Source organism: Bolinopsis microptera, chromosome 1 (genome assembly GCF_026151205.1).
Source record: "Bolinopsis microptera isolate Bmic1 chromosome 1, MBARI_Bmic_1.0, whole genome shotgun sequence".
Lineage (NCBI taxonomy): Eukaryota > Metazoa > Ctenophora > Tentaculata > Lobata > Bolinopsidae > Bolinopsis > Bolinopsis microptera.
The window spans coordinates 7,610,241-7,625,452 of record NC_087072.1 but is presented as its reverse complement, the minus strand read 5'-3'; the positions used below and the strand labels follow the sequence as shown (position 1 = coordinate 7,625,452).

Sequence of the window (15,212 nt, the reverse complement as noted above, 5' to 3'; positions counted from 1 at the left end):
CCGTATAATTTCAAGAGAAATAAGTATGTTAAAATTTGAATTTCATAAGAAATAAATTATATATCGAATTAAATCGACAAATCAATCACTACAGCTTCCTTGTACAGGAAATAATAAACCAAACCAGGAAATGTTTCCCCTGCTCCTAATACCAAAAATGAATAATATAATTCATTTAAAAAAACTTACGAATGAGGGTTACACAGTCCAGTGTTGATTCATAACTGTTCGGATAGTTAGGGGATGTCACCCGTCCTGCGCTCTCCTTAATCATGGAGGAGCAGCCTGGCTTGGGGAGAGAAATTGCATCAGAGTTAAATTTAGATATCTGTAGAGATTGTACGGAGTTAAAGATGGGAGGGCAGGTGCCTACAAGTACAGTGATTTGATGAAGTGAGGTTTTATGATGAGATTTTACTTGATGATGTGATTTGTAACTCGCGTCGTTCGGGCTTGTTCTTATTATGGGATATTCTACAATTATTGCAGGAATGGATTGGAATGAACGATAAAGATAATGAAGTATTAGATTATGGAAAACTTTTATTTAGGATGTTTTCTTCACACACGTCACACACATCACACACACACAACACACACACACACACACACACTCGTAACTCACTCACTCAAAAACCCCTAAAATTGGGCCTTGTAAACCACACTCAGACAATTATCTCACTCTCTGTACCTCGTTATCAGGCTTTGTATAAAAGTAACCTGCTGGGGGTATAATAACCAGGTAATCTGCAGACACAGTTGCGGGGGTAATCGTTTTAGAACAGGAGGTGTTAGAAAACTGAGATATTATCTCTTTCAACAATTTACAACAATTGGAGATAAGATCTCACACAATAGAGATGAATTCCAGCTGTTTAGCCCCTTTTTACGCACGTGCCGAAGATCCCCCGCAGTTTTTATCATTACCCGTCTACGATCAAAACAAGATACCCCAGATAATGTATCGTGGTGAATTGCGATCGGTAATCTAATATATGTACAATATCTAATCCGAGTGATCCCAATTGATCGACTAATCCATAGCCCGTAAAACCCCGCAATATTAAATTTGGTATAATATGAATCTTGGTGGTTATGTGGTAGGTTAGATATTCACCAAACTTCACAAGCTAGATTAACCATGTGTTAGAACCGCAGTGCTACTAACTGTTACATTTTGTCGTTCCAGGTCATGGTTGGGTAACCAACAGAATATGAAAAATAATCCACTTTACGGAGGTGTGCCCAGGTTGGTCGACTAAAATGTGGCGGTAATCTAATCCACAGTTTTACCACGACTCTAGCGATATCTTAATCCTGTTGGTCAAATTAACTTCATGCCTCAAGGACAGCATAATGTTTACACAGTTCTTTGTAAGACCCACCAATGTTCAAATTTTCTTAATCCAAGGAGTGTACTATTATACTAGTATACTATAATACTAGGGGATTATAATATAAGTTTTTCGAAAAGTTTACCCACTTATACAATAATTCGCTTATAATCTCACGTCACAATTTAAGTTTCTCTCTAGTTTACGAGATCTCGCACCACTCCAAACATTATCAAATAACAACTGGTCTCTGGAATGAAGACAGACTAACCGCAAGTGTCTCAAATAATAACTGGTCTCTAGAATGAAGACAGACTAACCGCTAGGGTCTCAAATAATAACTGGTCTCTGGAATGAAGACAGACTAACCGTTAGTGTCTCAAATAATAACTGGTCTCTAGAATGAAGACAGACTAACCGCTACTAGGGTATCAAATAATAACTGGTCTCTACAATGAAGGCAGACTAACCGCTAGTGTCTCAAATAATAACTGGTCTCTAGAATGAAGACAGACTAACCGCTACTAGTGTCTCAAATAATAACTGGTCTCTATAATGAAGGCAGACTAACCGCTAGTGTCTCAAATAACAACTGGTCTCTAGAATGAAGACAGACTAACCGCAAGTGTCTCAAATAATAACTGGTCTCTAGAATGAAGACAGACTAACCGCTAGGGTCTCAAATAATAACTGGTCTCTGGAATGAAGACAGACTAACCGTTAGTGTCTCAAATAATAACTGGTCTCTAGAATGAAGACAGACTAACCGCTACTAAGGTCTCAAATAATAACTGGTCTCTGGAATGAAGACAGACTAACCGTTAGTGTCTCAAATAATAACTGGTCTATAGAATGAAGACAGACTAACCGCTACTAGGGTCTCAAATAATAACTGGTCTCTGGAATGAAGACAGACTACCCGCTAGTGTCTCAAATAATAACTGGTGTCTAGAATGAAGACAGACTAACCGCTACTAGTGTCTCAAATAATAACTGATCTCTATAATGAAGGCAGACTAACCGCTAGTATCTCGAGGACAGTTGTATAGAATGTTAGCTTGCTCCTGATCTCCAGGGCTAAGATAATCTCTCTGTCCGATGTAATATTGCGCTGCCGCCAGTCGTGTCTCAATCGTGTTCTTCCAGTTCGAGGAAAAATGCCTGGAATTATAAATAACTTTTGTTTAAAAGTGGACGGTGTTTTAAAGCGTGCTACCTTGATACTGTAGTAGATACTAGATATAAAGATCCTTCAATACCGGACTGTCTGAATTTCATTCCACAGTGCTTAGACTGAGTCAGGGTGCTTAGACGAAGTGATACTGCTTTAACAAATTAGTCACGATTCGGTGAATTTTAGACGGAGATTTCGCTCTGTTTACAAAGGCATTTAACAGTTCCTAGATTTACCTAACACTTTAGAAGTTAGTGTCACTTCAAGGGTCCTTCATAATTCCCATTTGTCAGACAAATATGAAGGCAATACAGTTCTAGGAAGGAACAATGAAATTGTAAGAATTTTTCCTAATCTGTTTTGGAGCATATTTGCGAAGGAGCACTGAACGCACTTTTAAACTTAATATGATTTTGTTTGAAGGACCTACTTATCAGTGCTACAGTATAATGTTTAGCTCAGCGGTGTTGGAAAACTATTGTTTATATAGAAGATGAGATAAAAAGAAGCAGAACTCACCTCGGTCCATAGTGCATTATTGACTCGTAGTCATACAGTTTTCCAAAAGAGTTCACCTTGGAGTTTGGTAACTTTTGGAAATTTCTCACAGCTCCGGGAACTAGATTGTCTGAAATTACTCTGGAAATTTATCAAATTAAGAGTCTTTAAATGAAATTAAATACACAATATCACATTAAAGTAATGGGATTATACGAAATGGGATGAGGGCACTACATGAGGTAGGGTACTAGACTCATGACTCAATTTGAGTGCTGGATCTGCAGATCCTCAGTTTTATCGTTCCCAAAACATTGATATTTGATACAAGAAAAAAGGCCACTTTCGGCCGCAAAAGGGATTACGACTCTAAGTTTTGACGTCACAAAACTTTCGAAAGAATGTTATGACGTCAAAAAGATGAGTCAATTATGGCGGAAATACGCTTAATCAAATGAACTATTGATTAAAAACACAAAATCTCACTTGATATAGTAGTCTCGGTCGGGACGGGAATGTTCGTGCCAGAAGCCGATCACGTGTCCAAGTTCGTGTATAAGAACTCCAAAGGAGCTGCACCTAGATCCTACTGAGACTCTTTGTTTACCTCCTACTCTGCCTACCCATGAGCAACAGCTGAGGGGTTTTAACTTCATTAGGGTGAGATTAAAAAACATTGAATTTTAACAACACAGGATTGGAGATTTAACGATTTTTTTTCTTACGCAGGTAGTGGTCAAATTGTGGTGTCTTTCCGAGAAAAGCGTGACTTTAAAATATTAATCCCATTAATCTTGCCCTTAATCCCAAAATTATGTTGATTTGGAGGATATAATGCTTTTTCTGGGAAGAGCGTTAGTAAGTGAATTTAAAGTTCAGATTCAAAGCTCAATATATTCAGACTCAGTTCCATATGTGCAAGGAGGTCCCAGGTAATATTGCAGTATCCAATATGTTACAATTCTGATTAAATCGGTCCTTGAGTTCATTGTACGAAGTCAACCCAGCTTGGTACCTACTGAACGGTAAACCCAATCTCAGGGCCTTGTAATTATGAAATCATTGAATTTCCTAACTCTTTGGTACTTTACACTTTACAGTAATCATATTTGACATGAAGACCGAGGGCACGGAGCGCCTGGACTAGTTCTTGAGCCAACCTTAGCCATGAGCAGTTCAATAAGAGGAAAGGAAACTAGGAAAGGGAGACGGCCCTGGTTTCGAGAAGATTTCAAGTGAAGGAGTTTAGTGTTACGAAGAGTAGGGGCAAATTATTAATTTTGGGATGCTTTCTCACATCGCGGGCAAATCTGGTGGTAAATTCTGGAAGGGGTAGGGAGGGACAATGGTTATCAGACGCCATTGTCTGAGGTCAGCGGATTAAGGTTTACTACATTGCACCTGCCCCATTTTTCCCACATCAAATTTTGAATTCACGACTGTTCAGGTCGAAAGTTTATAACGTTTCGACGTTAGGGCGGTTCACAAAACCACTTTTCGTTCAAATAATTAAATATCACCTCTTATTAGTTGCTCTATAGGGTCAGGAACAACCAAAAAAACTTTTGTGTCGAATCGGCGTCTTAGGATTTGCAACAAAATTTAGGAATTGAAGGTCTGATGTGAGCGATCTATAACTAAAGTGTGGCGGAGAAATGTTTTAAAACATGATGGAGGCGGTTTGTCCGATATAATTCCTACATTTCAGAATTATGTCGAATGTAGGAGATAAATATTATTGAAAAAACAGTTTAAGTAACAGAAGGAAGACTTCACTAACTTGATTCCATCATGGAAGGAAATGTAGTCGTGTTCTCTAGATCTCTTGATGAACCGTATACAAGTTTCCTCACTCCAATGGTGCATGGCATCTTTTAGCGTCTTTACAATATCATCTGAAAAATAATACAATCGTTATTTTTCTCTTATTTCTCGGATTATTACGATCCTTGATGCTTAAAGATGGATTAATACTCCACTTAAGCTTTTATTCGAATATCGCAACCACCGGGCTGAAAACTAGGAAAACTTATCAAATTAATTGTCCTGAAGCCGTTTTATTAGAACCATTTCATCCGAGGGTGGGGTTATGAGGCTGAATACAAATCATACAAATCGCACTAAACGATGTACGTTCTCGACGAAGGACTTGTCAAGGCATGACAAATGAGATGTCTGTACACCTAGCGTAAAAGTCCGTTCCTTTGAGCCTAGATAGACGTAATTCAATTTTTCGTAAAAAACGAGAGCCCGACTAAACGGGAGTTTTAGGGAAAAATGCCGCCAGAATCAGAGCGTAAAAATTGACTATGATCACAGACGTAAATTTAGTTCATTCGCATGCGATTTGATCACCAAATCCTCGGTGTTATTAGAACTTTAACTGAAAAGCAAATGCACCTATAAATAGTTATCAATTCTGTAACGGAATTTCCTTTCGACCAATTTCTCATAACAGAGTCCTTCGTCAAAATACCTCCGAAGGATAACCCTAAGTGACCTGCTCTAATATGATATGTATATCTTGTTATGAATTCCTGTAAATTACACCCCCGTTATAAGTGAAAAAACTCGCTTGAGTATGATGGTGCCATGAAAACTGAAGCTATTTTTAGCGACTGGGAAACATCTTTTTCTCCGTAGTGAAAAGAATAAAGCTATTATTATAACAATGCTTTATAAATAAACCAGCTGCAAGTAGCTCCTGAATACAACTCACCTGGTATGCCAGGCTCTATCACGTAGGGTATGATGCCGTAGGGCCATAACTTGCTCGTCTCACTTGAAACCGCTCTTTTCCTTCGGGTGTTCAGTATTCGAACCGGGCTCGGATCGTAAATATCGTCTGAAAACGGGAAGACATTAAAAGAAATTGAACTAATTGTGGGTGCTCATTTTTTAAAACTTGGAGAAGATTCATGGTGGCAGGTACGGACGGCGACGGGCAAACCAAATTTATTGTTTTTCGATTACTTCCGATCTTCTGTTGTGATCCGGGGATTAGAAAGGTAATTCGTTCGTCGAAAATAGCCATTATTTCATCACGGTGTAATAGACTACATACTATCATCTTTCTTACACACTGACCTTTACTTCTACAAACATGACACTATTTTGAGAAACATAATATTTCCTTCAGAAGATGTTATTGTTGGGTTAATAACATTGACGTGTAGGAAAAGTTAGGCAAATCGCCACATTACCAGTAGTAATAACACAATCTTCAAGCTGCTATAGGCTCACAGATTAAATTAACTAGCAGGAACCCGTCTAACCCTAAAATGGTGTCAAGACTCAAGAGACTAAAACAATTATTACCTATTTAATTCGCGTTTTTGACACCACTTGGGGTACCAAATTTTGGGCTCTAAAACTCCTATTTTTTGGCCAATTTTTTATTTTTTCATGCTGATTTGGAGGCCATTAAAGCATTTGACCCAGCCAAAAAAGTTTCAGTTGTATATCTTTTACAGCTTTTGCAGAAATTCGCGTTAAAGTTGATGCCGTGGTGTCAGTAAAATGGCACAGATAAATATATATATATCGTCTCGCTTTATATATAGTAAGATAGAGTTGATTTATTGGTATAGTTAGGAAACATAGAGATACAAAGCCTTTTGTGGAGCTGATGACACTGATGATGGAACCAGGAGAGCCAGGTAATTTGGGAGGGCCCATTATGATGTTTTGGGTGGCTGCTCAAGCGAATAAGCGAGGCAATGATACACAGAGTGGCAAATTAGAACGGTTTGGTCAGAATGATATCATTTCCACACATATGATGAAATCTCTCTGGTTAGTTGACACTTGACTACTCAGCTGCTAATTTGGAAGCCCTATACTGCACTCCTAAGTACGTGGTATACCATGGTATGAACAATTATCTACAAATATTGGTTAAACTAAGTTAGAACGTAACGGTGTCAACCTTCATCAGCTTAATTAAATACACTTTATGTGTGACAATCCAATAAAAGTGAGGAGAATTTCATTTGATGGCGTTTTTGTGACGTAAACTTTCAGTTTAAAAACTCTCTTACGATTCCAGTTGCAGATGTACGCTAAAGGCTGGTGGAACCTAATTTTTTCGATCAAGGATTATTGACGCCACGAATCTGGAGCTAGAGACAGACAGGGTTGGTAAACGTTCACCGCAAATTTTAAAAACTTCCAGGTCTTTATAACCGTAGATTATTTAGGATCCAAATTTGGCGGGAACTGGTTAACTTTAAACGTTAAAACCCTGAACAGGGGGAGGCAGCAGGCTAAAGTCCCTGGTACGGTCAGGGCGTGTGTTATGTTCCTGTTAGTTCCTGGAAAGTGTGAGATAAGGTGGGGCTGCTGTGAAGTTGCAGTGCAAGGTAGGGGTACCTATCAGGAGCAAACTAACGGTAAGACACCCCACCCTCCCTCTCCCCCACACACAATTCCACTGCCACACTTTAAGTGCTACTCAATTGTTATCAATCTGCAGTAATTCCTTATCTTCTCTACCTGGAGCTCCACTTATTTACAAGACAGACACACAGCACTACGACAGCACCCTGCCATTGTACTCCAGATGAAGTGATGACTCAACAGGAATTAATGAGTTCTAGTGAGACTATTAAAACGGTCCTGTCTAGAGGTTCATGATCTGAGTGTAGGTGTTAATTTACCTAGGGAAATCGACAATCTGTAGATTTCATAAGGCTTTTATAAAATCTCATTACAGCTAATTTAAATGACGAATATATTGTGTAACCGAACCTCATGAAGGCATGAATTAAACGGGTTAAACTGGAAAATCACAGTGTTGGCAAGCATGACCGTCAACATTACACTCACCATACTATTAACCCCCTCACTATACTATTAACCCCCTCACCATACTATTAACCCACCATACTATTGACCCCCTATACTACTTAACCCCCTATACTAGGAAATGCGAGCGACCGATTTCATCCTCGGTATCAATTTGCATTTGCAGACGGTTATTCAAATTAATATCATTTTCTTTTGTTTGGGAGAGAGAGAGACACTGTTGCAGGTCCACTCTACCCATGATTATGGGTTTTGGTCAAATTTATGTACGGGGTTTTCCAGAAATACTCAGTTATCAATGCCACAGGACACTGCATATCATTTCGTATTGATTCAGATCAACAAAAAAAGCAGATCGTATAAAACAGCAGATCGCAAGCTTTAACTTGCAGTCTTCTTCTACCAAACTTAGGGTGTCGCTACTCAACTAGTGGGGGGGGGGGGGTGTCGGGTCCGTCTATGTCCGCCTATGTCCTGTCCTTTTTGGATTCTATGAGACAACAGACGTGTTTTTTGGGACATCGGCGGACATAGACGGACATTGGCGGACTTGGACGGACATTGGCGGACATAGACAGACATTGGCGGACTTGGACGGACATTAGCGGACTTGGACGGACATAATAGGGAAACCCTCGGGTCCGGACTTGAAAAATCGAAAACATATTTCGGCTCATAATGATCAGGGTGACATAAATCGTGGAAAAAAGTGGTTTTCAGAAAAACTTTGAAAAAATTTTGTCTTAGAAAAGTTTTGGTCCGAGTCATTCTCGATACGTCCCTCCTGTATCGAGAGCTCCTGCTTCCGAGCTCGTGTTGCAAGGGAGGCCTGCCTTCCGAGATTGCATTACAAGAAGGAACCCTCGAGTCCGAAATCGTATATCGAAGGGTAGATCCGGACTTCAAAAATCGAAAAAAATATCTTCGGCTCATAATGATCAGGGTGACATAAATCGTGGAAAAAAGTGGTTTTCAGAAAAAATTCTGTCTTAGAAAATTTTTGGCCGAGTCATTCTCGATACGTCCCTCCTGTATCGAGAGCTCCCGCTTCCGAGATCGTGTTGCACAGGGGAGGCCTGCCTTCCAAGATCGCATTACAAGGAAGAACCCTCGAGTCCGAAATCGTATATCGAAGGGTAAATCCGGACTTCAAAAATCGAAAAAATATCTTTGGCTCATAATGATAAGGGTGACATAAATCGTGGAAAAAGTGGTTTTCAGAAGAACTTTGAAAAATTTTGTCTTAGAAAATTTTTGGTCCGAGTCATTCTCGATACGTCCCTCCTGGATCAAGAGCTCCCGCTTCCGAGCTCGTGTTGCAAGGTAGGCCTGCCTTCCGAGATCGCATTACTGGGGGAACCGTCGAGTCCGAAATCGTATATCGAAGGGTAGATCCGGACTTCAAAAATCGAAAAAAATATCTTCGGCTCATAATGATCAGGGTGACATAAATCGTGGAAAAAAGTGGTTTTCAGAAAAAATTCTGTCTTAGAAAATTTTTGGCCGAGTCATTCTCGATACGTCCCTCCTGTATCGAGAGCTCCCGCTTCCGAGATCGTGTTGCACAGGGGAGGCCTGCCTTCCAAGATCGCATTACAAGGAAGAACCCTCGAGTCCGAAATCGTATATCGAAGGGTAAATCCGGACTTCAAAAATCGAAAAAATATCTTTGGCTCATAATGATCAGGGTGACATAAATCGTGGAAAAAGTGGTTTTCAGAAGAACTTTGAAAAATTTTGTCTTAGAAAATTTTTGGTCCGAGTCATTCTCGATACGTCCCTCCTGGATCAAGAGCTCCCGCTTCCGAGCTCGTGTTGCAAGGTAGGCCTGCCTTCCGAGATCGCATTACTGGGGGAACCGTCGAGTCCGAAATCGTATATCGAAGGGTAGATCCGGACTTCAAAAATCGAAAAAAATATCTTCGGCTCATAATGATCAGGGTGACATAAATCGTGGAAAAAAGTGGTTTTCAGAAAAAATTCTGTCTTAGAAAATTTTTGGCCGAGTCATTCTCGATACGTCCCTCCTGTATCGAGAGCTCCCGCTTCCGAGATCGTGTTGCACAGGGGAGGCCTGCCTTCCAAGATCGCATTACAAGGAAGAACCCTCGAGTCCGAAATCGTATATCGAAGGGTAAATCCGGACTTCAAAAATCGAAAAAATATCTTTGGCTCATAATGATCAGGGTGACATAAATCGTGGAAAAAGTGGTTTTCAGAAGAACTTTGAAAAATTTTGTCTTAGAAAATTTTTGGTCCGAGTCATTCTCGATACGTCCCTCCTGGATCAAGAGCTCCCGCTTCCGAGCTCGTGTTGCAAGGTAGGCCTGCCTTCCGAGATCGCATTACTGGGGGAACCGTCGAGTCCGAAATCGTATATCGAAGGGTAGATCCGGACTTCAAAAATCGAAAAAAATATCTTCGGCTCATAATGATCAGGGTGACATAAATCGTGGAAAAAAGTGGTTTTCAGAAAAAATTCTGTCTTAGAAAATTTTTGGCCGAGTCATTCTCGATACGTCCCTCCTGTATCGAGAGCTCCCGCTTCCGAGATCGTGTTGCACAGGGGAGGCCTGCCTTCCAAGATCGCATTACAAGGAAGAACCCTCGAGTCCGAAATCGTATATCGAAGGGTAAATCCGGACTTCAAAAATCGAAAAAATATCTTTGGCTCATAATGATCAGGGTGACATAAATCGTGGAAAAAGTGGTTTTCAGAAGAACTTTGAAAAATTTTGTCTTAGAAAATTTTTGGTCCGAGTCATTCTCGATACGTCCCTCCTGGATCAAGAGCTCCCGCTTCCGAGCTCGTGTTGCAAGGTAGGCCTGCCTTCCGAGATCGCATTACTGGGGGAACCGTCGAGTCCGAAATCGTATATCGAAGGGTAGATCCGGACTTCAAAAATCGAAAAAAATATCTTCGGCTCATAATGATCAGGGTGACATAAATCGTGGAAAAAAGTGGTTTTCAGAAAAAATTCTGTCTTAGAAAATTTTTGGCCGAGTCATTCTCGATACGTCCCTCCTGTATCGAGAGCTCTCGCTTCCGAGATCGTGTTGCACAGGGGAGGCCTGCCTTCCAAGATCGCATTACAAGGAAGAACCCTCGAGTCCGAAATCGTATATCGAAGGGTAAATCCGGACTTCAAAAATCGAAAAAATATCTTTGGCTCATAATGATCAGGGTGACATAAATCGTGGAAAAAAGTGGTTTTCAGAAAAACTTTGAAAAAATTTTGTCTTAGAAAAGTTTTGGTCCGAGTCATTCTCGATACGTCCCTCCTGTATCGAGAGCTCCTGCTTCCGAGCTCGTGTTGCAAGGGAGGCCTGCCTTCCGAGATTGCATTACAAGAAGGAACCCTCGAGTCCGAAATCGTATATCGAAGGGTAGATCCGGACTTCAAAAATCGAAAAAAATATCTTCGGCTCATAATGATCAGGGTGACATAAATCGTGGAAAAAAGTGGTTTTCAGAAAAAATTCTGTCTTAGAAAATTTTTGGCCGAGTCATTCTCGATACGTCCCTCCTGTATCGAGAGCTCCCGCTTCCGAGATCGTGTTGCACAGGGGAGGCCTGCCTTCCAAGATCGCATTACAAGGAAGAACCCTCGAGTCCGAAATCGTATATCGAAGGGTAAATCCGGACTTCAAAAATCGAAAAAATATCTTTGGCTCATAATGATCAGGGTGACATAAATCGTGGAAAAAAGTGGTTTTCAGAAAAACTTTGAAAAAATTTTGTCTTAGAAAATTTTTGGTCCGAGTCATTCTCGATACGTCCCTCCTGTATCGAGAGCTCCTGCTTCCGAGCTCGTGTTGCAAGGGAGGCCTGCCTTCCGAGATTGCATTACAAGAAGGAACCCTCGAGTCCGAAATCGTATATCGAAGGGTAGATCCGGACTTCAAAAATCGAAAAAAATATCTTCGGCTCATAATGATCAGGGTGACATAAATCGTGGAAAAAAGTGGTTTTCAGAAAAAATTCTGTCTTAGAAAATTTTTGGCCGAGTCATTCTCGATACGTCCCTCCTGTATCGAGAGCTCCCGCTTCCGAGATCGTGTTGCACAGGGGAGGCCTGCCTTCCAAGATCGCATTACAAGGAAGAACCCTCGAGTCCGAAATCGTATATCGAAGGGTAAATCCGGACTTCAAAAATCGAAAAAATATCTTTGGCTCATAATGATCAGGGTGACATAAATCGTGGAAAAAGTGGTTTTCAGAAGAACTTTGAAAAAATTTTGTCTTAGAAAATTTTTGGTCCGAGTCATTCTCGATACGTCCCTCCTGGATCAAGAGCTCCCGCTTCCGAGCTCGTGTTGCACAGGGGAGGCCTGCCTTCCAAGATCGCATTACAAGGAAGAAGGAAGCTCATAATGATCAGGGTGACATAAATCGTGGAAAAAAGTGGTTTTCAGAAAAAATTCTGTCTTAGAAAATTTTTGGCCGAGTCATTCTCGATACGTCCCTCCTGTATCGAGAGCTCCCGCTTCCGAGATCGTGTTGCACAGGGGAGGCCTGCCTTCCAAGATCGCATTACAAGGAAGAACCCTCGAGTCCGAAATCGTATATCGAAGGGTAAATCCGGACTTCAAAAATCGAAAAAATATCTTTGGCTCATAATGATCAGGGTGACATAAATCGTGGAAAAAGTGGTTTTCAGAAGAACTTTGAAAAAATTTTGTCTTAGAAAATTTTTGGTCCGAGTCATTCTCGATACGTCCCTCCTGGATCAAGAGCTCCCGCTTCCGAGCTCGTGTTGCAAGGTAGGCCTGCCTTCCGAGATCGCATTACTGGGGGAACCGTCGAGTCCGAAATCGTATATCGAAGGGTAGATCCGGACTTCAAAAATCGAAAAAAATATCTTCGGCTCATAATGATCAGGGTGACATAAATCGTGGAAAAAAGTGGTTTTCAGAAAAAATTCTGTCTTAGAAAATTTTTGGCCGAGTCATTCTCGATACGTCCCTCCTGTATCGAGAGCTCCCGCTTCCGAGATCGTGTTGCACAGGGGAGGCCTGCCTTCCAAGATCGCATTACAAGGAAGAACCCTCGAGTCCGAAATCGTATATCGAAGGGTAAATCCGGACTTCAAAAATCGAAAAAATATCTTTGGCTCATAATGATCAGGGTGACATAAATCGTGGAAAAAAGTGGTTTTCAGAAAAACTTTGAAAAAATTTTGTCTTAGAAAAGTTTTGGTCCGAGTCATTCTCGATACGTCCCTCCTGTATCGAGAGCTCCTGCTTCCGAGCTCGTGTTGCAAGGGAGGCCTGCCTTCCGAGATTGCATTACAAGAAGGAACCCTCGAGTCCGAAATCGTATATCGAAGGGTAGATCCGGACTTCAAAAATCGAAAAAAATATCTTCGGCTCATAATGATCAGGGTGACATAAATCGTGGAAAAAAGTGGTTTTCAGAAAAAATTCTGTCTTAGAAAATTTTTGGCCGAGTCATTCTCGATACGTCCCTCCTGTATCGAGAGCTCCCGCTTCCGAGATCGTGTTGCACAGGGGAGGCCTGCCTTCCAAGATCGCATTACAAGGAAGAACCCTCGAGTCCGAAATCGTATATCGAAGGGTAAATCCGGACTTCAAAAATCGAAAAAATATCTTTGGCTCATAATGATCAGGGTGACATAAATCGTGGAAAAAAGTGGTTTTCAGAAAAACTTTGAAAAAATTTTGTCTTAGAAAATTTTTGGTCCGAGTCATTCTCGATACGTCCCTCCTGTATCGAGAGCTCCTGCTTCCGAGCTCGTGTTGCAAGGGAGGCCTGCCTTCCGAGATTGCATTACAAGAAGGAACCCTCGAGTCCGAAATCGTATATCGAAGGGTAGATCCGGACTTCAAAAATCGAAAAAAATATCTTCGGCTCATAATGATCAGGGTGACATAAATCGTGGAAAAAAGTGGTTTTCAGAAAAAATTCTGTCTTAGAAAATTTTTGGCCGAGTCATTCTCGATACGTCCCTCCTGTATCGAGAGCTCCCGCTTCCGAGATCGTGTTGCACAGGGGAGGCCTGCCTTCCAAGATCGCATTACAAGGAAGAACCCTCGAGTCCGAAATCGTATATCGAAGGGTAAATCCGGACTTCAAAAATCGAAAAAATATCTTTGGCTCATAATGATCAGGGTGACATAAATCGTGGAAAAAAGTGGTTTTCAGAAAAACTTTGAAAAAATTTTGTCTTAGAAAATTTTTGGTCCGAGTCATTCTCGATACGTCCCTCCTGTATCGAGAGCTCCTGCTTCCGAGCTCGTGTTGCAAGGGAGGCCTGCCTTCCGAGATTGCATTACAAGAAGGAACCCTCGAGTCCGAAATCGTATATCGAAGGGTAGATCCGGACTTCAAAAATCGAAAAAAATATCTTCGGCTCATAATGATCAGGGTGACATAAATCGTGGAAAAAAGTGGTTTTCAGAAAAAATTCTGTCTTAGAAAATTTTTGGCCGAGTCATTCTCGATACGTCCCTCCTGTATCGAGAGCTCCCGCTTCCGAGATCGTGTTGCACAGGGGAGGCCTGCCTTCCAAGATCGCATTACAAGGAAGAACCCTCGAGTCCGAAATCGTATATCGAAGGGTAAATCCGGACTTCAAAAATCGAAAAAATATCTTTGGCTCATAATGATCAGGGTGACATAAATCGTGGAAAAAGTGGTTTTCAGAAGAACTTTGAAAAAATTTTGTCTTAGAAAATTTTTGGTCCGAGTCATTCTCGATACGTCCCTCCTGGATCAAGAGCTCCCGCTTCCGAGCTCGTGTTGCAAGGTAGGCCTGCCTTCCGAGATCGCATTACTGGGGGAACCGTCGAGTCCGAAATCGTATATCGAAGGGTAGATCCGGACTTCAAAAATCGAAAAAAATATCTTCGGCTCATAATGATCAGGGTGACATAAATCGTGGAAAAAAGTGGTTTTCAGAAAAAATTCTGTCTTAGAAAATTTTTGGCCGAGTCATTCTCGATACGTCCCTCCTGTATCGAGAGCTCCCGCTTCCGAGATCGTGTTGCACAGGGGAGGCCTGCCTTCCAAGATCGCATTACAAGGAAGAACCCTCGAGTCCGAAATCGTATATCGAAGGGTAAATCCGGACTTCAAAAATCGAAAAAATATCTTTGGCTCATAATGATCAGGGTGACATAAATCGTGGAAAAATTGGTTTTCAGAAGAACTTCAGAAGAACTCGTGTTGCAAGGTAGGCCTGCCTTCCGAGATCGCATTACTGGGGGAACCGTCGAGTTCAAAATTATGTATTGAGGCCAGGGGTAAGGTGCACTTCGAAATTGTGATAGCGACAGTTGTCCAAAATTTCGATCTGATTTCGATTCAACGCAGTTCCAGAGACATGATCTGAACTATTACTTGCTAATTGATATTTGTACAAGCAATTTCACAAGAT

General features: G+C 41.2%; 2 protein-coding genes across 3 annotated transcripts in view; both read right to left on the bottom strand.

Moving 5' to 3' along the window:
• The window catches only part of LOC134825512 (protein SGT1 homolog), a 63,039-nt gene that overhangs the window by 26,507 nt on the left and 21,320 nt on the right, over nt 1–15,212 (bottom strand). The gene's annotated exons all lie outside the window — the stretch shown is intronic.
• The window catches only part of LOC134812979 (dorsal-ventral patterning tolloid-like protein 1), a 33,305-nt gene that overhangs the window by 8,252 nt on the left and 9,841 nt on the right, over nt 1–15,212 (bottom strand). For both annotated transcript variants that reach the window (XM_063820626.1, XM_063820617.1), the window contains 6 exons: nt 5,726–5,851; nt 4,787–4,901; nt 3,493–3,642; nt 3,028–3,147; nt 2,356–2,495; nt 190–285 (listed from right to left, as the gene is read on the bottom strand). In XM_063820626.1, the coding sequence (XP_063676696.1) occupies nt 190–285; nt 2,356–2,495; nt 3,028–3,147; nt 3,493–3,642; nt 4,787–4,872 (592 nt within the window). In that variant the 5' untranslated portion in view covers nt 4,873–4,901; nt 5,726–5,851. The remainder of the gene's footprint in view (nt 1–189; nt 286–2,355; nt 2,496–3,027; nt 3,148–3,492; nt 3,643–4,786; nt 4,902–5,725; nt 5,852–15,212) is intronic.